We start from the raw sequence: 25,831 nt of genomic DNA on the forward strand, positions 1-25,831 counted from the left end.
GATAATCAGTAGTGCACATGAAAGTAAAATAAAGGCGTTTCTCCAATATTTAATAGTTCATATGTATAAATAAATTTTAGAATCACAAAATGTGAGTTACTGTGTATTATAGTCTATCAATTTTATAGTACGACATTTAAGGATTCTTTTAAAATATACTAGTAAATTCCATGATCAATGATCAGAATTTAATGCAACGGAAACAAGAGCTAAATTAAGTTTATTTTTATATACGATTCTTGGAAGTATGTAATAGGCTGGTTTGTAAATAAGCAAACTTTTGGAAACAAATTCTTCTAACAATTCTTAAAAATCCTATACTGCGCCTTTTGCTTAATCCTCTAATATCGAAGCATTAAAACGACAAAGCTGAGCAATTTGAATTGCGCAGGTGTGTGAGTGTGACGTTACGATGCGCACGAATCCTTTCTTTCCAATCCTTTCATGCCATGGTAGGTGGTTATAATATTTTTCTCGTTTAATGCAGCAAGCGGCCTTTTAATTCACTCAGTGGTAGTCATGAGTAATCGGTTTTTCAAGGTGGTATATCTCTCAGTTTCTTCATTAATAAAAATTAGACGATATAAAATACTTTTTATTTTTTTTATTTTGTTTGTTATGAAGGACTCTCTATTTAAAGTTTTATTCATTCCTCATGTAAATCTACTAGAAAATCTTCCACAGATTACACCATTACCGCAAAGGGAACTGCTGCAGTTACATATGGTGAGTAGTTACTTATATTTGTAATTATTAAAACACATATCGCTTAGTAATGAACAATTGTTTTGTATTTAATTAGAAATTTACCATAATGAAGAGCTATACATTTGAAAGAAAATGTACTATTCTTGTAGAGAAAAATTAGTTTTAGATATATATACTACCGATTCAAGCAAATGCAATGCCTTTGCCCAGAAGGGCTATTAGGCTCGAAACGGCATTTTGCATCGGTTCACTGTAAATATCGGTTTTTCTTTTCAAATTGTTGCCACTAAATTGCCACAAATTGTTGCCTTGTATTGTATTTAAAGAAATTAAATAATGAAGAATCGGCGTGAAGGTACCTTGTTTCTCGCAATTTGGAAAAACAATGGTACCTACAGCCATCAAATTTTGAATAACTTAGTATTCCGCCCGAGTATGACCACCTGGAAGCCCGAATTCGGAATTTGAAATTTGTTTTATTGTTTGTTTCATATTTTCTAAAACTTTAACGAACTTTTGATTAAAAAGCTCAACGATTTCAAAGCGAGTAATAGCAAAACTCTACGGAATAAAATGTTTTTACCTCCAGTGCACGAGACTGTTTTATCGGAAAATCTAAAGATACGCTGTTTTTAAATATATTAAGAATCGTTAGCTCAAATGCTCTCGAAATATGTAAATGTGTGCACAAATTAAAAAAAGAACACCCTGGGTTTAATATAAAAAGAGCACTCTTGGGTTTAATATAAAATCTGTGAAAGGTTTCAATTTTTTTTTATATATTTATTTAGGTTTATTACATTATGAAAATTTTGATAAAATATTATCACATTCTCTTTAGAATTGTTAGCATGCAGCTATCAAAACAGCTGTCATTACGACATGCATGAAATATAAATAACTTATGCTGTAATATTTATCTTTAAAAATTGCTGTTTTTAAGAATTAAAATGCTACATTAATTCATATTACAGAGCTTCCATCATATCAGAAGTTTCAGAAATACTCAAAGATCATTTTTTTAAATTTGTAAGTATTTCTTTGTGTAGTTTATTTATTTAAATTAATCAATTGTCGCAATACTGGCAAAGACGATCATGTCTTAAAGGTAAAAATTCTTTCGTTGAAGGTTATTTTAACTATTTTAACACGGAAAAGAATTTATTCCTATAAAAATCGTTCGATCAGTAACTTTAAAATATTTACTTTAGAAGGGTTAAAAGAACACATTCCAGAGGGGATAGAATATGTCATAGCGGTTCCAATGTCAATAAGAGTGTGTGGTTTTGCTTACGGCCAACGGCGCCAAAATCTAAGATCAAAGCTTAGGAGAAGAAGAGCTGTGAGGTTGAAAGGGTGGGAAGTTCTTCCCACTCTTCCAAACCTCAAAGTGAGTGAAGAAAGTTTTATTTCTAAAGCATCTAGCTGATGTTTATGTTACAATTGGAAAAAATCATGAAAGCCTCTGTGGAACCAACCTGATCACTTAGTTGGCTTTTCGCTTAGTAATTATTAGTATTCCCACAGGTAATTTAGGGCTGTAGAATACACATTCATACTGCTTAACAATATTTTAGAAACTATGAATATGCACACATTTCAAATTAATAATGTAGAACAAGTGGAAAGCTTAAAAAATTACAGAATTTTTAAAAGCAGCATAGCAGCATATGTTTAATATTCCCGATGCAACGTTAATTGTTGGTATACATTTTCCTGTTTTTCAGCCCAAAGGGCGTTAGCCCAGAAGGGCTATTAATTTCGTTTTGGCATTTTGCATCGAAAACTTTAAAAGGCTGTGTCATTTTTCAAATTGTTGCCACCAAATATTATCACTCTGTGTTATATTTAAAGAAATTAAGTAATGAAGATTCTGCACGGATGTATGTATGTTTCTCAAATTGTGATAAAACAACGGTACCTAGAGTCATCAAAATTTGAATAACGAAATTTTCCATAGAATATGGGCATGTGGAAGCCCTAATTTGGCTTTTATTATCGAAATTTGCTTTATTATCGATTTCATATTTTGTAGCACTCCAACGAATTTTTGAATAACAAACTAAACGATTCAAAGCGAGCAATGGGAAGAGTGTACCAAAGAAAAACATTTTTATCTCAAGCGCACGAGGCTCTGTATCAAAAATTCTAAAGATATGCTCATTTTAAAATTATTTTGCAATATTGCTGTTAAATTGAATTTTATGGTTTAAATGCGAATGCCATGATGTTTAATAAATAAAGGTAATGCAAGAAATGTTAAAAAAAAACGCCCCGAACCCCTTTGGGCGTAATGTAAAATCTGACAGCTTTCAGATTTTTTTTTTTTTTTTTTCAGTCTTCCTCAGTTCATCATGTGAATGTTCAGTTTTTACTAAGATGCCTCTACAAAACTTCCTTTTTCCTTTTGATCATAAACATTTTCTGTGTTTAATTTATTTATTATATATCACATTTTTTATGCTTATGCCACATAAAATTCGATTCAAAAGCAAAATCACAAAATATTAAAAAACTGCCTATCTTTAGAATTTTCGATAGCTTGTTTCGCACGCTGGAGATAAAAATGTTTTTTTTAGTACAGTGTTGCCACTGCTCGTTTTGAAATCGTTGATTTTGTTAATCAAAAACTCGTTAAAGTTTTACAAAATATGACATATAAGAATTTCGAAAATCAAAATTCGGGCTGTCAGAAGCACATTTCGGTTGTAGGTGCACATTATTCAAATTGGGTGGCTCTAATTACCGTTGTTTTTCACAGTGCGAGAAACAAGCATATATTCTTGCAGCTATTTATAATTTAATTTCCTTAAATATAACATAGGGCGATAATATTTGGTGGCAACTATTTGAAAGGTGATACGCCGTTTATAGTGATTCAGGGCAAAATGAAGTTTCGAGACTAATATCCCATTACTAACGTCCCTTTTGGGATAAAAAAAAATTATTTAGGCTTAAATAAAACTTAGTATATGGTAATCCTGAGATCACAGAGCAACAGCAAAAAGTTTTCCAGCGCCAGTCGCTGGTGTTTCGCGCGTTTGATTGATTGCTTTGCTTAATCTTTAAAACACTCCAACCGTGTAAAGGGTATTTGCAAGAGTCACTTCGACCAAAACCAAACATTGAAATAAAATGTGTTTGGATCTCTTAGATTACTTACTTCGAATGAAGATGTCATTGGTAGAAAACTAATTTGCTGTGTTTACTTTGGGTCCTCCCTGATGACGAGTCTCATGTAATCATCAAGATTATTTGCACCCATGCATTTGCATACACAAAGCTCAAATATTTTTAAAATGTAAGGAATGAAGATAACAGACCAAAAAATTGAACAGGATGATGAAGTGCTATTCAATTCAATTTTCTTTTAAATAATTGTAAAATAAAAAGTGTTTATTTCTATACGATTTTTTCTCTTCTAAGCAATTTTTTCTCTTCTTTTCTCTTCTAAGCTTCTAAGCAAAGTAAATGAATCAAGGGTGTTATAATAATATGCTCTGTAATATATTTTATTTTAGTTCTAGTACTTATTGATTTATTTTAAAATGAAGGAAAATATTATCAGAATTAATTGCATGGATCAAACAAAATAGAATACGTCGATGTGAAAATAGATCCCTTCGAGACAACCACTTCTCAAAATGGTCTGTATTTATAAGAATATAGATTAAAATTATCTCTATAAAAGGTTATCTCAAGAGAAAATCTAAATTATCTGGAATCATGAGTCTTAGAAAGTATTCAGCGTGTTTCCAAAATACATTTTATTTCAAATATTAGATTGATTTTATCATGAACTTATATAGAACTGATACATATTGTCTAAGAAAACAGAGTTAAACTTGCTGAGACATGAATATCTGTTCATAACTGAAATAACTGCCTTATTGTATCTATGAAGTTTAAAGCCAATTCTTTACACCTATTAAAATTCTATAAAAAAATTCAAAATTAAAAGCAAACGACAGCTTTTACTTCTTTATTTAACATATAAGTTAGTGATTTTACTCTTTTCCATGCCAAAAAAATTTAATTAGGTAGTGGTGTAGAGCCATTAGGGCTTTTTGCGGGGAACAATGAAACTGAAGAATGTGCAATGCCCTCGCTGGGACTCGAACCTGGACCACTCGGATACTACCGAGTATGCTAACCGTTATACCACGAAGGCGTGCAGAAAGCAGAGAGAGAAAATAATTACATATATGTAATATTTTGGCAGGCAGGCATTGAAAATGATGAAGCTTAGCAATCTGGTCACTTCTGGAGTGCGAGTGTGGTCGTGTCGAAAGTTGAAAACATCAGAATTGAAGACACAGAAGAATTTAACTTTTTAGCTCCATCTCTTTATTCGGTGCAAATGGCAAATCATTCAGGATTACATATGCGATAGTAAGTTGAACTGAATAGTATTAACTTTAAATTCATTGTGACATACTATTCAAACAAAGGGAGGCAGATGAGAAGAATGACAGCACAGGTCTTAACAGCAGTAGAGGGAGAAAGCGATCTTTTGAGGCAAAACTGGCACGAATTCTTCATTTATGGGAGCGGTTATGTAACATGCCCGAATTTTCTCGAAAGTACTGGTCTAAAGGTAAGATCCTGAACTTGCGGAAAGTTAATTAGAGGTTGCCTGTTCGCGTAGAGCAAAGCCATCGTATTTTTTATATTTTAGATCTCCCCGACCCCTCAAATCGAGAGGCCGGGCGAGCAAAGCATTAGTACATTAGTGAAGCAAGAAAACTTTTAGAGTATGAGGAAAGATATGAACAAAAACATCCAAGACATAGCTTACATACTTTAACTATGCCCTATCATAACTCATAATCTTTCTCATATAATTAGAAAATGCTTAATTACATACTTTTTACAATCGAACCTATGATTTATAAATAAGCACATATTTTATAAGTATCCAACTTAGAATTATAAGATAATAATATGTGTAATAATACTAAATAATAAATTAGAATAATGAAAGTCCTCAATTTTTTTCAAAATAGCCACTGAAAAGTAAACTCTGTTTTCAAGTCCTTTCACAATGAAATGTTTATGAAAATCTCTTGATGTCACGAAGTCCATAAAATAAAAATGAGTCAGCAAATACCATGCAGCTTTCTCACTGGAGACGTTCTATAATAAATTTTTGAATAGTAGATTTTTGAAATTTTTGGGGGGGACATCTTTTATATAAAACTTTAAAAAATATACAATTTATTCGTAATGTATTAATTGTATTCATTCTTCTCATCGTAGGTAATTAACAATACGTTGACATATTTTAAAGGAATATAAAAATTCAATACAAAACAGTATGATACCTTAAGAAAACAATTCAATATAAATCTCTAATAATATGTTAAAGAAAAAAGAAGTAGTCAATGAGTTGTATAGCAAGTACGCTAGTACTAAAAGAATAAATTAGCTCTAAGTGCTGCTAAATTTTAATTGAAGTTTAAAAGTATTGTTAGATCCAACTCATCAGCAAGAAGACCCGAATTTTACCAAGTAAATTAATACATGAACTACATTAAAGCAGTAATCTAAGATACTAAGGCATTGATTTGAATGAAGAAATTTAATAATCTAAGATACTAAGATATTGATTAGAACTAAAAAATTAAAAAAGGAAAATAATTGTGCAAAAAATTAATATCCTTTGTTTGGAGCTTTATAACAGAGCTTGTCAATGGAGAAGTGTTCTGAAGCTCTATACTTCGTCGATTAATAACAGAGCCAAGACAAATTTCGTCCTGACATTCACTGAGATTCGTAAAAGCAATACTTACGTATATTTTGAAGAAAAAAAACTTTTATCTGTGTTTTTGTATACATGTAAAATATTTCTTTTTTCATTGTGTTAGAAAGCTATAAATATGTTAGAACACACTTCTTTTATATCGCTGAGTGTTGTGGTAAAATTTGAAACATAAATATGCTTTGCAAAAGAGGCAATAGAAAGCTTTATCTATGACTGATGACACACATCCTTACCGCATTATATTAATGATTCTTTTTCATTGTTCCAAAATAAACGGACTTAACCACCCACCCTTTTCAGACATTGCCCGATTTACTTGCAACCCAGTTAATCCGCCACCGGTTAGTCGATTGTTAATTTTATTTCAATCCCTCTCCCTGGAAAGTAAAAACAGTGCATTTATATCGATGTAAAGTAACAAATAAGAGAGGAATACAGGATTCTTGGCACAAAAATAACATAGTCTGTAAAAATATGGCACTGTGTTATATTCTTCTTCTATTAATCATTTCGTTTCATTGTTATATATTATTTTACTGATTTTACCCTTCGCTTCCGTCGTCCGATGAATACTGATGACTGGAAAATATACGATATCAGCCCAAAACATACTACAAAGATGAATGCTCTTTCCATTTCACTTTCAAACAGAACTTCATTTACAGTTAAATATAAAAATATGTTCTAACATCAGTTTTTATTTCAGATATTCAAGCATGGACACAGAGCTCCTTTTAGACTTTACCCAAACGATCCGAATCCTCCTGAACTATGGGAAGAAGGACTTGGAATGTTGACAAAGGTTAGCACATTTCTATTCTCAGTTTTATTATCAAATGTAACTGAAAAGATTTATTTTGAAAGTTTTAAAATAGAAAGTAAATTAAACTCACAAATAAATCTTCATTTATATTAGGCAAAATTAAGCGCCAGACTTAAATTATTTCTTTGAGGGTGTCATACATTGAATTTTTGTGAGAATTAATAGCTAGATTCCATGACATTGGGCAGTTTGAATATTTAAAAAAAAATTAAATTAAATTAAATTAAAAAAAAATCTGAAATGTTTCAGATTTTAAATTACGTCCAAAGGGGCGTTTTTTAACATTTTGTGTGTTACCTTTCTTTATTAAATATCATGTTCCTCGCACTTAAACCATAAGATCCAGTGCAACAGCAATATCGCAAAATAGTTTTAAAACGAGCATATCTTTAGAATTTCCGATACAGAGACTCACGCGCTGGAGATAAAAATGTTTTTTCTGCACAACGTTGCCATTGCTCGCTTTGAAATCCTTGAGTTTGTTAATCAAAAATTCGTCAAAGTTTTAAAAAATAGGAAATCGATCATAAAACAAATTTCAAATTTCAAATTTGGTCTTCCACATGCTCATATTCGTTGGAGGATTACGTTATTCAAAATTCGATGACTCTACGTACCGTTATTTTATGAAAATGTGAGAAATATACATACATTTACGCAGATTTTCATTATTTAATTTCTTCAAATATAATGCAGGACTCTAACATTTTATGGCAACAGTTTGAAAAGTGAACCGACATTTATCCTTCCGACGCAAAATGCCAAAACGAAACTAATAGTCCTTCGGGATTCAAATCCCTTTGGACTAAAAAAAAAAAAAAAAAAACATGTGACACACTTGGATTTCGTGATCACCTGAATGTGTTATTGTACTCAGAGAAATTTACTTTATGCCCTAGAACAAAATATCTATTATTTTCTGTCATTAATGTATTTATCCGTTAATGAAGAGAGCGTTTTCGACTGTACGCTATATTACATTCGATAAGGACTTGTGCTACTGTTCAAAAGAACTTATTGTAAAAATTAGTTGACCATCGTGTCTTTGTTTATATCAGATGGTGGTGTGAGATCAACATTTTGCCATAAGATAGACTTCCCATCCCAGTATCAGAGCAGTAGTGAATCATTATGTAAAGCGCAATGTGTAAGACCATGGACAAGTGTATAAAGTAGTGGAATGGAGGGTAATGCGCATTGGACAAAAAAGAATTGCATGTTCTTTTTATAAAGAGGGACAGTCAGAAGCATTGCTCATAAGTGAATAATGGCTTTATTTGGTGAGTAATTTCCTCCGCAAACCGCTGTATTTAAATGGATTCTGCTCGAAGCTCTGTATTTAAATGGGTTAACTTCAGTATAAGTGTAAGGATCTTAAGTTTTACTAACGTTTATTTTATTTTAAATCTTTACTATCACTTCTTATTTTCTACTTCCGGCCAGAATTATAAGCGTGAAGGAGTTTATGCAAAGTTGTCTGGCGAACGCCAAGTATTTAAGTGTGGCCTTTTTGCCAAGCAGAAGAGAGGAAGCCGTGAGTTCGAAGCAGGCCGCTTACCTTAGAAGTTACGCAGTTGCTACTTTGCCTTCCAGGCCAGAGGTTTTAATCCTCTTGATAAATTAAACGTATTGTAGTGTTCACAGTCTCTGTGCTACATACGCTTCCTGTTATTATAAGGCCAATCTTATTCTAAAGTTAAATTAGAGTTTAGTTTTATTTTGATATCTTTTAAGTCAGACCCCGAGTGGAGGGTCATTGTATTCCGAAGTACGGAAGTCATTGTATATAAAGAAAAATAAAGGGTTTTGTATACCCTTCGTCTGTATCCTGTCTACTTACTACAATTAGTGAACATAGCTTTAGTAAGCTCTCTGTTCTAGTCAGGTCATTGTATGTTTCCGAAGAAGGATAGAAGAAACATTGAACCTGATAGTGGCGCCCGACGAAGAATAACCATGGCCGAGTTTCAAGAAGAACCTGTGCTGCCTGCAGAAACAGCTCAGAATCCAGAAATGCCAGCTGCCGCCCTGGAAGGATTTGGGTATATTGTCCAGACCATGCGCGCTTCGATGAAACCAGAAGCAACGTTTAATGGAAACTCACAGGTAACCAGTTTTTTGGAAAAATTGGATGACCACTTCATGCTCTACCCCGTGCACGAGTTTCAAAAAGTTACCTTAGCTACCAGCGCTTTGAGGGGCCAAGCGCTTAACTGGTTCAAATGTATCGGCAGAAGTCTCTTGGGTCAAGCAGGAAGTCCCACCTATACCTACGAAAATTTCAAGACTGCCCTACTAAAAGCCTTCCCTGTTGTAAGGGATCGTGCGAAATTAGAAACAGAACTTTTCAGTATATATCAACAAAGAATGGAAAACATCTCGAGTTTTATTTTAAGAAAAATTCACGTTTTCAAGCTCTTGTATGGAAACCGTCCGGATCCTGAAATAATTCAAGTGATTTTGCCGAGGTTACTACCCCAAGTGCAAGACTTTATTGAATTGAGAAATCCGACTACACTGGAAAAATTATTTGAGCTAGCAATCCAGTTTGAAAGTAGAAGAACGGCGGACGTCGAAAGAAGACGCCAATATCAACAGCGAAACCAATTTGGTACGCCAAGACTACAGCAAACTCAAGCACATGGCTACGGAGAAAAAGCGAATCAGTGGGCAAGGAAACCCGAGCATTCAAAAACAGCCGGCGAACGTCGACAGTTCAATAGCAACCCAGGAAAAAAGTCTCAAGGCCAGTGGAGAAAGAAGGAAAGCACCGAAAGAAAAAATAATTTAAACTAAAACGGATTTCTGCTGACGAGAGGGTGCGGAAATCCGAAGGCCACGAAAACCCCTCTTCCTACAAGTTAAATACAGTAATGGTGAAAAATTTAACTCTTCCGAAGATTGAAGTCTTGGTAAATAATATCCCGGCCACCGCACTCCTGGATACCGGCGCGCAGTGTTCCTGTGTGGCAGAAGTCTTTTTTAGAAAGTATTTTCGCAAATACCGCATATATAATGCGGATAATACAACAGTATTAGCGGCGCAAGGAGAACAATGTAAGTGCGTAGGTAAAGTACCTTTGTACATCCGTATCAAGGACGAACAAGTAAAGGTGATGTTTTTTATAGTAAAGAATTTGCAAGCACACTTAATACTAGGAATAGACTTTCTTTCAGACGCACAAGCTACACTGGATTTTAATGAAGCGTCTCTTAAGCTGACGATGAAACCAGTGCGTGTAGAAAAGGTTGAACCTCCAAGGTTAAATCTCGACCACCTGCCTAATGACGAGCAAGATAGAATCCGACAAGTGGTAAGTGAATTTGCTTCCTTATTTAGTGATATTCCAGGATTTACCCAGGTTACTAACCATAGTATTGACACCGGAGATGCATTGCCGGTTCGTCAGAAACCATACCGGTATGATAAGAATAAGGAAAAAATTATAGAATGGCATATTACCGATATGCTACGTAAAAAGATCGTAACGCCTATCTCAAGTAGTTATGCTAGTCCGGTGGTTTTATGTAAGAAAAATAATGATTATCCTTTGGAGCATCCAAAAAGGTGGAGATTCGCTATTGATTACCGTAAATTAAATTCCATAACGAAATATCCGGTATATCCGTTACCGATTATAGAAGAAATTTTAAGGAACATAAAATCAACCAAATTTATGACAACTTTAGACTTAACGAATGGTTATTTTCAAATAGGGATCAGGCCTGAGGACGTGCCTAAGACTGCTTTTATAACCAAGTCTGGCACTTATGCATTTTTGCGAATGCCGTTTGGCCTTTCAGGCGCCCCAGCAACATTTCAGCGATGCATGGACATTGTGTTAAGACCTGTTCTCGGAAAGTCCACATTTATCTATTTAGACGATATCATTATTACTAGTGATAATCTAGACCAACATGTACAGGATTTAAGACAGGTGTTTTCTTTATTAAATGAGGCCGGTCTAAAAGTTAATGTCGAAAAGTGCAAATTTGCAGCCCCTGAATTAAAATATTTAGGTTACAAAATATCGCAAAAAGGGATCGAGACAGATGAATCAAAAATAATCGCTGTACAAAAGTATCCGACTCCAAACACGGCAAAGAAGCTCTCTTCTTTTCTAGGACTTTGTTCATATTATAGGTCCTTTATAAAAGATTTTGCGGCTATCGCTGAGCCATTGTTAAAATTAAAAAGGAAAAAGGCAAGATTCTCGTGGACGGCCGAAGCCAATAGTGCTTTCAAAAAATTAAAACAAGCATTAACGCAAGCCCCTGTGTTGAAATTTCCTGAAAAGGATGAAAATTTAGAAATTTCAGCGGATGCTTCGGATTATGCGGTAGGAGCGGTACTTTCGCAAAATCAGCAGCCAGTGGCATTTTTTAGCCGAACTTTAAATCAAACACAAAGAAACTATTCCGCGACCGAGAGAGAGGCACTTGCAGTTCTGTTAGCAGTGCAAAAGTTCCGAGTCTATTTTGGAAAGGCGCCGATAACAGTATATTCTGATCATGCGGCGGTAACTAGATTGTACTCTGGAAAAAATTTATCCCCAAGGTTAATAAGATGGGCACTCAAGCTGCAAGAATATAATCTGGTAATCAAGCATACCCCCGGAAAGGAAAATATCGTAGCAGATGCCCTGTCACGAATTAAATTAGACGAACAGGGTAATACCGTAAAAGTTGCAATGCTGACAGCGTGTACAATAAATTCCCGAGAAACTGTAATAACCGAACTGGGTAAGGATCCTGAGTTTGGAAGCATTTATGAGTATTTGAAGGATCCTGAAAATTTTAGCCACCAAGATATTGTGGCGATAAGAAATAGGGCGGCCCATTACGAACTAATAGATGGTCTATTATTTTATACAAAAACTACGAATTCCAACAACGAATTTCGACCTGTTATCCCAGCTAGTCTTAGATTAAATATCCTGCAAGAGCTCCATGACAGCCCTTTAGCTTCTCATGCTGGTATTCGAAAAACTACTCAACGCGTACGCGAGGCAGTCTACTTTCCTGAACTGCAAAAGTTAACAAGGGCGTATGTCCAGTCCTGCCCAACATGTCAAGCCGTTAATTATATTAATTTCCGCCCGGCCGGGTTTCTAAATAGTATTAAATCCGAATTTCCAAATGAAATAATCGGCATCGATTTATTGGGCCCTTTCCCAAAAAGTCAGTTAAACAAAAGTCGCTATCTCCTTGTTATAGTTGATCATTTTAGTAAATGGACCGAAATTGTTCCCTTAAAACGAGCCTCCGCGAAATTAGTTACCGATTCTATTTTAAATAAATATATTTTAAAATACGGGGCGCCCCTAAAAGTTATATCGGATAATGGTCCTCAATTTGTAAGTAATATATTTGAAGACATGTGCCAAAAACTGGGCATACGTCATTTAAAAATGGTCCCGTATCGGCCGCAATCAAATATAGCGGAACGGGTCAACAGAAATATAGTGAAAATTATCCGTAGTTATGTTAAAAATTTTCATAAAAGCTGAGATAACTATGTCAATGAATTTGCTTTCGCCCTTAGGACCGCAAAACATGATACAACGGGCAAAACTTCTGCTGAGTTATTTCTAGGCAGAAAGGTTATAACACCGTTAGATAAACTATTTTATGTGCAACAAAGAGCCCCAGAATTTAAAATGGGTGATATAGAAAAACTAATAAAAGAAGCAAAAAAGAATACGGAAGTAGCACAAAGAAAACAAAAATTGTATTATGACTTGAAACGACGGGGAGTAACTTATAAAGTAGGGGATGAAGTACTAAAAATTAAGCATTCACTTTCTTCAGCACCAGAAGATAAAACTGCCAAATTTTTTCCACGCTTTGAAGGACCATATGTTATAGAAAAAATAACTCACGCTGTTGTAGTGTTAAAGGCAAGAAATGGTGAAACCTGTTCCGCAAACATTGACCAGATAAAACCATTCTATGACCGTAATAAAATGCAAATCTTTTCAGATCTTTTGCAGGATCCGGTACGGCAGACACCGCAGGTACAAGTTCCAGAGGTGGGAAAACGACAAGTACAAGGGCAAGCCAATGAGAGACAGAAGCAAGTGAAAAGAAAATTGCCCCGCGGAAAAATTGAAGGTACAAAGAAAAAGAAGCCGTTCCACCGTCCAAAAAACAGAGTTCACGAACACCCCCAGAATGAAGAAGGGAGAAGGACGACGTATGTGGAAAAGACCGGGAGAAAGGACGGCAACTATAACCCGGCTGTGAAACGGAAGATTGACTCATCCGACAGAACTCTCCGCAGCAAAAGTCGCCGAACTGCGGCAGGGCCATCAGCGGCGGAGGAAAAAGTACAAGAAAAATTTGAACGGCCAACAACGAGGTCCAAGCAGGATCACGACAGAAGTTTCCCGGTTCCACCAAGACCAGCTGCCTTCAAACGGCCAAGACCACAAGCAGAGGACAGAAGGAAGATGTTCAAGGGTGGCCGTAGTGGTGAAAAACGGAAGCTTCCAGAGGAAAGCACTGAAGGGCGAGCCCGTACAAGAAGGAGGATCAACCAAGCTACGGTCTGCAGCACCTTTAAAGACTGGGCCCAGAAAAGGATGTCTGAATATTACAAAGATAAGTAAAATTTTATGTTACTTTACAAACTTAAGTTAATCTTTCATTCTTACTGCAAGTGGCAGATTTCAAGAAGTTTTACCTCATGCGAGGTCTACCTTTATCGCCAAAAGGGCGAGAAATGAGTTGTGACCGATTTTCTTATTATGTTTTTCAATTACTCGCGCGTAAAACTAAAGTTGATGTATAATAGCGTTGTATAAAGACTTAAATATTGTAAAAAGTTATTGTATAAATTTTATTTAAAACATTCTAACAAGAAAGAAGTTTTAGTCTGAAAGACTTTTTGAAATGTAGTATTATTTCAATGTAGAAAGAATTGGCACTTGCTTTGAAAAGAATAGAAGTTAACAATGTACTACTAATGTATGTTTTCAAATGTGTAAAATTAACGGCATCTTGATATGTTCTTGTATACATGTGAACTGTTATTTTGAATGTTTAGAAATACCGTGATATGGTAAAAGTGAAAGTAATGTTAAAAATTTGTTATTCGTGTGACTGTAAAGATTAAATCATGGTGAATATGTGTTAAAGATTGAATGATGTAGTTAGGCTCTCTGACGCTACACTTTAGAGTTAGCCACTTTCAGAATAGTACCTCAGGGTCTAGAGTTGAAATTAGGGTGTGTTAAGAGGTCTCGTATGTTGAATTTTAACACGTTAGTGTTTTGATTGTAGGAGGAAGTGTTGAACACATAGACAGAAACACATTCGTGTTTGGTGTTTTTACAACACATGTCAGAGAGCACGGGGAGAGATAATTAAAATAGTCATGAATGAAATAAGAATGTTAAGAAAAGTATATTCTATATGTTATTTGCAATGTCATTCTGTAACATTTCATTAAACTAGTTTTCCTTCCAGATCTCTGGAAGGAACCAGAATTGAATAAAGCTCCTGTTTTGATGCAGTACAGATGAAAAAGAAAAAAGATTGTTGTATATTCCGGGAGCTGCTATTGTAACAAATTTCTTTCTTTTAAAATTTTCTAGTTTCTAGCTAAGTTATGATTGTAAAAGTTTGGCCTCGCGTTAGTTTCTAGAGCTAAAAGTTTTCAACAAGGTCGTTTTAGACCTCAGTTTCAAACTAATTAACTCTGGCGGGAAGTATGTAAGGATCTTAAGTTTTACTAACGTTTATTTTATTTTAAATCTTTACTATCACTTCTTATTTTCTACTTCCGGCCAGAATTATAAGCGTGAAGGAGTTTATGCAAAGTTGTCTGGCGAACGCCAAGTATTTAAGTGTGGCCTTTTTGCCAAGCAGAAGAGAGGAAGCCGTGAGTTCGAAGCAGGCCGCTTACCTTAGAAGTTACGCAGTTGCTACTTTGCCTTCCAGGCCAGAGGTTTTAATCCTCTTGATAAATTAAACGTATTGTAGTGTTCACAGTCTCTGTGCTACATACGCTTCCTGTTATTATAAGGCCAATCTTATTCTAAAATTAAATTAGAGTTTAGTTTTATTTTGATATCTTTTAAGTTAGACCCCGAGTGGAGGGTCATTGTATTCCGAAGTACGGAAGTCATTGTATATAAAGAAAAAATAAAGGGTTTTGTATACCCTTCGTCTGTATCCTGTCTACTTACTACAATTAGTGAACATAGCTTTAGTAAGCTCTCTGTTCTAGTCAGGTCATTGTATGTTTCCGAAGAAGGATAGAAGAAACATTGAACCTGATATAAGAACTGTATTTAATGTTATGGTGCCTTTTTCAGAAGACAGCACACAAAAATTTAAATTAAGTAATATAAAATCAAGATTATTACGTAGAAAATCACTCGATTCCATTGTGTGTTTCAGTGCATTTACAAGTAACGAGTGAAAAGAACGTACCAAATCTTTCGTACAAAAATCCCAATTAAAATTAAACAAATTAGAGCAGTTATTATATAAAATACACGTTGTGTATCATAAATTTAGAATATTAACAAAGTAATTTTTAATAAGCTGTAATTTAAATAATTAAGTGAATTTGCTACACAAAATTTCCTCCCGAGATCACGGAAAAGTTTTTGGCTTGCAAAAAGTTTCAGACGCACAGACAATGGAACAAGGTTTACAGAGTGTTCAAGTAAAAGAAGGTGTAAGTAAGGCGTTAGTACATCCACATGTCAATCGCAGAAAAGGATACAAGTTCTTTTCCATAATAAAAACCCTACCATATATATGGTGAGCAAAAAAAAATATCCAAAGTAAGAAAATATGTAAGAGGGTCAGGAAGTCTCCCAGGAGTACAACTAAATACAAATCAAAACAAGAAAAAAAAGTGTTGGCAAGCAACACGTGACGCCCCCCCCAAAAAGTGTAAACAAATTGTAATCAACACGATACCCCCCCCACAAAGCGAACTGAAAGCAAAATGTATGTAAATAAACAAATCAAACACCACTAAATATATGGTTGTTAAAGTAAGCAAAACAATTCAAGAGCTAAACGAAGCTTGACACAAAACAAAACCCAAACAGGCCAACTAATTACCTGTAAACTCAATCACAATCTAAATGACACTACGAAAAGTAAGTTGTAAGGAAAAACCTACTGTATGAGAATCTTAAATTTTTCCCTATCAGCACAACCTAACTTCATTTCCCTAAACACTGGCACACAAAACAAAATAGGAGAAGAGTGCATATTAACAACACTGCAACTGTACAGCGCAAACTAAACTACTATTTAATCCCTGGGATAGAAGAAAAATGAAAACGAGTTGCACAATTTATGAAAAAGGAAAATCACCATGAAGTGTTGGCAACTAACAATTAATTAGAAATTTCAATAACGTACCCGAGTAAAGTATAATATTACCAAGGAAATAGAAATCATTAATTTCGCATGTAATTTTTTTTTATTTTTCTATAACAATATTAAGACTTGGTTACATTAACTAGAGAATTTAATCATATCTTTCCGGACCAGTTCATCAGAAGTCTGATTCATAATAAAATAGCAAAAATGACGAAGAACATTCCAAAAGGCGAGTTGGAGGCCAAAGCCATGCTCTTGTAAATACATCTCCCGGTGACCAAAATCAATTTCCATTTAAAGAACTGTTTATCGCACGAATTTATATACTATGTTGGAAATAAATCAAGGAAGTACTGTCGAATTATTCTAAAGGCATCACTTTGTGTCACTTGAAAAACTTTTTTTATCACTTCTAACACTGTTATTAAGAAAGGTTAGAAATGCCTCAAAACACGTGCATTGCATACCTCTCATAATAACTTCTTCTTCCTCTCTATTCAAAAAGCTATTATTCTTCTGGATTCTTCCTACGTTACCAAATAAATCTTAAATTCGATTTTCAGAAGTTTTTTCGTCATTCAAAATTTCGGACTGCATAGAAAAGACACGCGTAACTGCAATCAAAAAGAAGTGATTGAATTCTGCTTTCCGAGCACTTTCTCTTGTTTTTCTCCTTTCATTCCGAAAGACTGTTAATACCAGAAATTTTCCTCTAATGAAAAACCGATGCCGACGAAATCAAAATATGAGGCTTGTTATCACAGTTAGCTTATTAAATAACGTAGTAAAATAATTTTGTTGAATTTCTATCTTTATATGTTATTTTATTACGTTAAGTAAACGAACAGAGCTTCAATGTATTGTGCTACATATATTTGAACAAAAGACCATTTGTGTAATATTTTGATGTAGCGTATATATCTTTAAAGCAAATTTTTGTTTTCCACAGCTCGGCAGACTGCAGACGTATGTAATGGGTGATCATTTGAGACGAAGGTACACAGATTTTATTTCAAGTAATCCGAATGAGGTATTTCATAAGATATATATTTTTATAAATGTAGGCCATTAACACCTTTATTAACCATGCCCCTCCCCAACCTTTCCTTTCAGTTTTTTAATTTAGGTTAAGGATTTTTTATTGCATAATTGGTCTATTATGCACTATATTCCGCATATCATGTCCAAAGACATTTTGTAAAGCTAGCTACTGGAAGAATCAAGTAGGAGATCTAATATAAACGCATGATATCTTTAGAACGGATTGCATATTGAAATTCTCGCGGCATATACGTCCACAAAGTTTCCGAACAACTTTAATAGCTTGATGTTTGTGAATAGAACAACTTAGACCTTTGATCCTGGTCACACGTTCATAGACAAGTTTCCGAGCTTTTGTGACAGGTGACGGAAGTTACATAACTTCCACATACGACAAATGACATCGCGTTCACGCTCCTTCGGCTGTAGGCAAACGTAATTAATCAAGGTATTGAGGCAAACTCCGGTTTTATTGTTTGTTCATGAACAAAAATGGTCCTAAAGTCTTTCAATGTAGCAATCTACACCAAGCATTCACTTTCGAGCTATTCTGCTTCAATTGCTTGTGACACGAAGATTTTCGGATCCTCACATTATGTGTAGATTAAACCATTAAACCAATACAAATTGTTAAATCAAACAAATTGTTGTTAAAAATGTATACATGTAACATTGCCATAAATATCTGAAGCACTACCTTTTACAGATTGCTCACAATAATAGGAAAAAGTGTTTCAAAAACTTTAAGGAAACCCTATATAACTGATAATATTTGCGATGATGATGAATAAACTTTGCTTTACATGAATGTGAAACTGAATTGTTTTATTTGGTGTAATGGTATCGTGACCTATGAAACAAACTGAAAAATCAAATGCGTACGGAACGATATTCTATTATGATAAAAATAAGTGATGTCTGATAATAAAAGTTTGGGAAAAAATAACTTGGAAACAAAAGCAGACTGTTGATTACGATAAGAACTTAAATCTTTCTTACTACGCATATACATATTATATCGTGATTCCATCCATTAACAGAATATGGGCTTTTCTATCATTGGTCCAACTTAATTCATTCTTTCAATAAGATGTTTGCTTAAAGTTTAATTATTTAATAAACTGCTTCTCCACTAATGGAGAGAATTTTGCCATTCCAATCGTGCGCGATTAATTAATAACAGAACTCGTATCAAGATGTTTCGTTGGACAGCTTTTTCTTCGTTGCGTTGGGTGTTAATCTGTCACCAATGTCTGGATAATTAAAACGGCAAAGTACTTTTATCTGACTTCACCTTGAGTGAACAGACCGGCTGCATGATTGTTTCTCGTGGTTTTCCCCATGAATACTTTAAGGTACATCAATATAAGGACATGAATATATAGCAGGAGCATAAATATGCAACATGAATATAAGGAAGTTTCCCTTATAAAGTCGTCCGCGATGGTATCCTTTACAATCGGCATATACCCTGCTATATTCCAATAATCCAACCTGCCTTGGGTTTCAAGAAATCGATTAATCACATTTGATGGATACAATAGAGCTTGAAATCGTAAACGAGCAACCATATGAACCTCTAAAATGTCTTCCATAGAATTCGATTATAGTCGAACGTAAATTCTCTGATGATAGGCGCAAGGTATATAACCACTAATTATTAACTCCGTCGCATCTATGCTAAGTAACATTCATGCTTAACTACAACATAACAGCCGTTTATATGCCTCTCAAACCACCGATAAAAAAAAAAAAAAAAAAAAAAAAAGGGGGACGTATATTTTACATGTAAATCTTAAGGTTGCTATATTATTGTATTGCAATAATACAAACTTACTCTTTTCAACCTAATTTTAGTTTGTTTAAAATACTATTAGAAAAGGTTATGTGTTAGAAAAGGTTTTAATATTTTAATTTTTATATCGTGATAATTCAAGCTTTGTAATATTTAACGTAGTAAGGTTTATCGCCATGTATATTTTTAGACGCATTCTGAATTTTCTTTGAAAAAATATCCTTCAGTTTTATATGCTTTTTAACATAATAAAAATGCTTGAAACCTTTTAAAACATACTTTTTTTGTGATTTTCCTCTGATTAGAAACAGCATCTCTTCGATAAAATCAGCATCAGCATTTGCACACAGCAGCAAATAAAATCAACATCAGCAACAGCAGAAAGTAAAAGTGTGTGTGTGTGTGTGATTATGGTAAAGCGTTGAGAGCTATCTGCCTAAGGGAAGGAATGCCTTTGTGGAAGACTTTCTAAGGGAAAATGGCTCGTATACAAGGTACGCATGGGGAAAACCAGGAGAGTAAAAGAGTAAGGCGATTTTACTTTTCTGGAGCGCTTTATACTGAACGTTTTTAAAGACTTGGTTCCTTGGATGCTTTGAAATGAATAAGACTAAACGATTTCTCAACGTTAAAAATTTCGTTTAGCTAATATGTTTCGATTTATTCAGATACGTTTTTCAAAGACCTTTCAATAGCTTCATTTTGGATATTTCTTTGACAATTTCTGAACTCTCCGCTTATGGCGGAACATAAAAAACAGTGAAGCACTATATTCCATAACACAATATTGTTGAAATAAATTTTCATCGGGTTCGTTAGTTTGAGATCACATGGTTACTTGTTTGACTTCTTACGGCATTTGTGGAATGAAATGTGTAATTTAATTATTTTTCAGAAGCATTGAAATTTGCTTTGTTATAGATCGATGTTATGAGTTCTGATGCCGACCGCAGCCTGTATAGCGCATACAGTTTATTAGCTGGAATGTACCCACCGGATGAAGAGTGGAGCATTGGTGAGAATATCCCGTGGCAACCCATCCAAGTCTCGTATGTTCCAGAACTAGAAGACATGGTATTGTGCATATATTGTCCTTTTAACAGTTTATCTAAAATTTCAGTGATCCGACTTTCTAAATATTAGCTTTCTAAATATTTTTAAAATTCTTACTTTATGTCTGTATGAAAGTTCTAAATTTCTTACTTTACGCCTTTAATGATAATTTTTCTGCATCTTAATGCGCGAAAATAACTAGGCATGTTTGTTTTTTGTTTTCAAAAGAATTGTTTTGTGTATATATATACTCACACTGATACTCGGCTCCGTAAGCTCAGTTTATTTATTTTTGTATGTTGGTAAATTGTGCGTTTTTTACTTTAAAAATGATTGAATTACGTTTTTCTTATCTTCCGGTTAAGGTTTTTATGCCTTTAGTTAACTTGCATGTTATAGTTGTAGATAGCAACAATTAAAAAGTTATTTTAGTGCTGCTAAGCCTAATTTTTTTTTTTGCCATAGTAGCCGTATTTATTTACATTTCAAACTTAGCAGAACAGTGGATTTCTAGCCAATCTAGAGAAACTATGCTTCGCAACAACAAAGATAACGTTTTCTTTTATTATTGCGAATTAAATCATACTTAATCCATTCTGTATTATAAATGTAAGTTATTAAAATTATCCCATATATCGACTCAGCATAACGTCAACAACAAATTAAGTCAGTTTCTACGCCTTCGTTGACTTTTTGCCGAGGGAGACCGAAACGAAATTTTTAGTTTTCTGCACCGAAACATTCTGTCTTTTTGTCTGCTGGCCGAATTGTTTGTTTTTGCGCAGAAGCTCTAATTTGAATGGTAAAAATTGTTCTTCAATTGTTATATTTTTTCTATATCTTTCAATGTTTTAATAAAGGTATTTTGATTTTTATGTATTTTGGCCTTGCCGCGAAGTGAGAACTGAATTAATTAAATGAGAAATGTATCTCTAACAAAATTCGAGGAAATATGTATTTCGAATTAGCACATTCTTCAGTCTGACTCAGACAGATGAGAATGTTTACGATTAGCGCATGCGCATTAGGTAATCAGCGCTGAATCGTCTGTGAAGAACTGTTCCTTTTTATTTGTTTAATTTCTTTTATTCATAGTTTTAGATTTATTATATTTTTTGAATAGAACATGTTGTATCAACGATTAGATAATTCTTCAGATGATACAACTTTTGCGCATTCTGAGTTATAAAATTAATGAGATGTAACGCTGTTAAGTGAACTTAGCGCCAGAGTGTAGCTATGGTAAATAAATATAGTGAATTTTAAAGTGTGACTTTATTCTATTGTGGTTTATGCGCTATCGAAGAAATAGATTTCAATAAGTTTAAATGAAATGCAGGAAAAAAATGCGTATAATTTAATATTCCGTACAAGGAATTCATGAGGTGTACACATCAGATTGTTTACAAATGATAAACTGCAAATGATTGTTTATTTAAAGCTTGTTACTATTCCAACTCCCTGACTTAACATTGAATTGGCGGAAGGTCTGCTGGCACATCAGATTTTTAACTTTAATGAGTCTTACTTAAAAGACTTTTAATCCTGTGTATCTGATAGAGGCATTCGCGTTTACGAGAATCATGTTTTCAATTATCCGCCTTTTCAAGACTTATTATTCTACTTTCTTCAGTCCATGTCAGGTTTCATACCATTAAAGCTTAAATTTTTAATTTTACTCTACTTATGTAATGATGCAGTTCTCTGTTCAGTTCGTAAAAAATGCTTAGGCAATTTTATTTGAAATGTAAAAATTATTACTTACTTGTTTACTTACGGATGTTAATTTCGAAATAACATCCATCAAAATAAAAATATTATCTCCAGTATTCTGAGCGCATCTCGAATCACTAGTACACTGACTACCAATAAATATTTGGACACCTGTGATAGAAAGGAAAAACTAACTTTATTCAAAATCAATAGTTGGTAGAGCCTCCACGAGAGGTAATTACAGCGTGGACCCTCCGGGGTATACTTTCCACAAGTCTTTGTATGACAGCTAGTGGTATTTTCTTCCACTCGGCTTGGAGAAGACATAGAAGTTCCTTCACCAATTTTGCACGGGTAGTGCACCCCTGAATTCGGCGATGCAACTCGTCCCAGAGGTTCTCGATAGGGTTCAGGTCTGGACTTTGGGCAGGCCAGTCCATTCGATGAACTCCATTGGCACCATACCAAGCCTTGGTTAACGTCGAAACATGACAACTGGCATTGTCGTCCTGAAAGTAAAAGGGATCGAACCCGTAAAACTGCCACAACGTAGGAAGCACATTGTCATCCAAAATAGTGCAGTAGGCATCGGAGTTGAGCTTACCATGAATGGGGACCAAGGGTCCCAGCCCATACCAAGCGAAACACTCCCAAACCATAATTCCACCTCCACCGAACTTGACTGTTGACACAATGCATTTTGGCAGGAGACGTTCTCCAGGTAGACGCCAGACCCAGACACTGCCATCCGAAAGGTAAAGGGTGAACCTTGATTCGTCACTCCAAAGAACCCGTTTCCACTGATCTACGGTCCAATTTCGATGTGCTTTGCACCACATTAACCGAGCAGCACGGTTGGACTTTGTGATCAAAGGCTTATGGGCAGCAGCACGACCATGAAAACCAAGCAGATGTGCTTCCTTACGGATGGTATTCATTGAAACAATACTCCCGGATGCCTGTTGAAACTCCTCGCGGATGAGGGCTATCGGTTGGTTGCGGTTCTTCCGAATTTCTCTGAACAGCACTAGTCGGTCTCTATCCCCCAGTTTCGTTGGTCTGCCGACTCGGGGCACATTCCGACAATCACCGCTCACCTTCCACTTCTTAATCACATAGGCCACTGTCGATGTTGGGTACTTCAGATCCCTAGATATGTCCCTTAAGGATCGGCCACATTTGTAATACCCAATAATTATACCTTTCTCAAAATCAGAGAGCTCCGAACTGCGAGGCATCTTGCATGCGACTAAAGCCGATGTTGTTTCCTACACGATATATACCGGCGGAGTCTGTGGCATACCTTGGGACCGCAGATATCGTCATTTGCATAGATGTCCAAATACTTATTGGTAGTCAGTGTAGAACGCTTATGCTATCTATTATAGACAAACACCATCGCGTATAAACAAAGTAACTCAAAATGTTTCGCCCAAACATCTGCTGCTCAAAATGTGGCATTCATTTGAATGATAGAAAGAGATTTTTATTTCCTTTGCACTGCAACACGAATTTTGCTGCTCAGGTGATGTTACGTCATCCATTTCTTACGTACATAGAATGTACAGTAATGTCCTCTAACAGCTAAAATCTTTGAAGTTTCATGCATGTGACAGTACTTTTACATGTGACATTTTTTTATGTTATTTCGCCCTTCGTGCTCGTTTGCAAGTACCGCATAGAGTATTTTAGGTTTATTTTATTTTTTTTTTAATTTTTTTTTATTTGTTTGAATCGATATACATTTACAGGCTATTACGAAAGTTAGCTTGCATTTCAACTGTATTCGTTTCCGACAATGTTTTCCTCCGTAATTCGTCGAATTTCGAAGACACCCGTAGTATCGCAATAGTGCGTACTACTTTTTACTTTCTTCTACGAAGTTTTTTTGAATGATAGCTTTACGTACGGGCAGTTCTTTATCACCAAACGGATAGTAAATTGGATTCAAAATGGATTTGTTCTTACACATGAATACGTATGAACGAATGAATACATACGAATGTAGGTATGTATAACGTATGTATCTCGCATAACTCAAAACCGATTAGCAGTAGAATGTTGAAAATCTGTATATGGGTGGCTATATCATCTAGTTCTGCACCTCTCTATTTTATTGCAGTCAGCATTATCAAAAGTATATAGATATAATGTAGAGTCTCGGATTCTTTGGTAACATCAAATGTACGAGATCTCCTAAGACAGAAACGAATTATTGTCATACCTTATACGTATCACAGAGACAGGGAAAGGGTGCAAAGGACCCTTTCAGTTGAGTAAGCTAAATTTCAACAGACGGCACCACTCGTTCTTACAAGAGCCAAGAATTATGACTTAAACATAATGGAGGAACTAAAACTAAGAAAAGTAAATTAGTTTAACGGCTGCACAAATACAATAACTCGCAAGCTGGCTGTAACTTAAGGTCAGCGTAACAAGCCTAAAGACGAGAATAACGCAATTCCGTAGAATACTAGCTAGCGAATCAAAGTAGCAATGTGGCCTTCAGGCAGGCAGAACACGCTCTGATTCTACCCTGCAAAACCTTTATTTAAATGCACTCTTCTTCCTACCTCATTTGAATGTAATGCACTAGAAATTTATATTCCGTAGAAAAATGGGAGATAGGAAAGATGGTTGACGTAAACTAACTTGTTAGAAACTAAACGTAAACTGTACGATATATACATATATAAAGAGAGATAGATACAGAAATATATCCTTACTTAAAAAATAACCAACAAACGCTAAAAGAAAACGTATGAATGTAAAAAACTGAATTAGAATATACGATTTACAAATGAGGTATAAGTTGCATAGCCGAATGTGAATAGGCAACCAAAATTAGCACAAAACGCAATCCCGCAATCACAATTCAATGTCTTAAAAAGGCCATGCCGGAACTATGCGTCAGTTTGCAAACAGCAACGGTTCCATGTAATCTAAGATAGACAAAGGGTGAAGTAAAGCCGAAGACACCATTTGCTCGAAGAAATGCATTGGAGGGCTTTTGGAATGTTGCACGCTCGTGCAAGAAAATCCCCTGTTGCGAGAGGGTTGAATGTGCATCGTAGTGTAATTAGTAGGCTGTTGAATTGTTGATAGAAAATGTGGGTCTGGACGCCAGAGGATTGCCACAATGGCAGACGATCTCTACCTATTGATGTGGGCAAAACGCCTTAGACCTGCAGCTGCAGAATGGCCCATACCCCACCAGACTGTGTTGCATCAATTCCATGAAGAGGGGACTGTATGCCGACGATCTGTGGTTTGTGTTTCGTTGCGCTCATCGCATGTCAGAGCGTGGTTGAATTGGATCCATGAACAACGCAATAAGGTTGGGATAGCAATAAACGGCCGCACTGACTTGGTGATTCCTAGTGCTTCCGTCCGATATTGAGACGAATTCCTATACCCTCTTGTGCGTCTTTATGTCAGCAATGGCTGCCGACGCGATATTAATGGATGATAACGCACGTCCGCATAGAACTGGAGTAGTGCGGAGTTATTTGGAAAAGGAAACCATTGCACATCTTCCAGGGCCTGCTAGATCACCGGACCTGAACACCATAGACTGACTATC

General features: G+C 35.1%; 1 protein-coding gene across 7 annotated transcripts in view; it reads left to right on the forward strand.

The window, feature by feature from the left end:
* The first annotated feature begins 429 nt into the window (after positions 1 to 429).
* Positions 430 to 25,831, forward strand: part of LOC118194253 (lysosomal acid phosphatase-like) — a 170,267-nt gene continuing 144,865 nt past the window's right edge. For 2 of the 7 annotated variants that reach the window (XM_085820818.1, XM_085820822.1), the window contains exons 1-4: positions 434 to 726; positions 7,179 to 7,274; positions 17,596 to 17,676; positions 20,404 to 20,556. In XM_085820818.1, the coding sequence (XP_085676944.1) occupies positions 520 to 726; positions 7,179 to 7,274; positions 17,596 to 17,676; positions 20,404 to 20,556 (537 nt within the window). In that variant the 5' untranslated portion in view covers positions 434 to 519. Of the gene's footprint in view, positions 727 to 7,178; positions 7,275 to 17,595; positions 17,677 to 20,403; positions 20,557 to 25,831 lie in introns of all 7 variants that reach the window. The other 5 variants (XM_085820824.1, XM_085820820.1, XM_085820823.1 and 2 more) reach the window with 5 other exon arrangements.

Source organism: Stegodyphus dumicola, chromosome 7 (genome assembly GCF_044657685.1).
Source record: "Stegodyphus dumicola isolate Sdum_Otavi_A_Nest chromosome 7, ASM4465768v1".
Taxonomy (NCBI): domain Eukaryota; kingdom Metazoa; phylum Arthropoda; class Arachnida; order Araneae; family Eresidae; genus Stegodyphus; species Stegodyphus dumicola.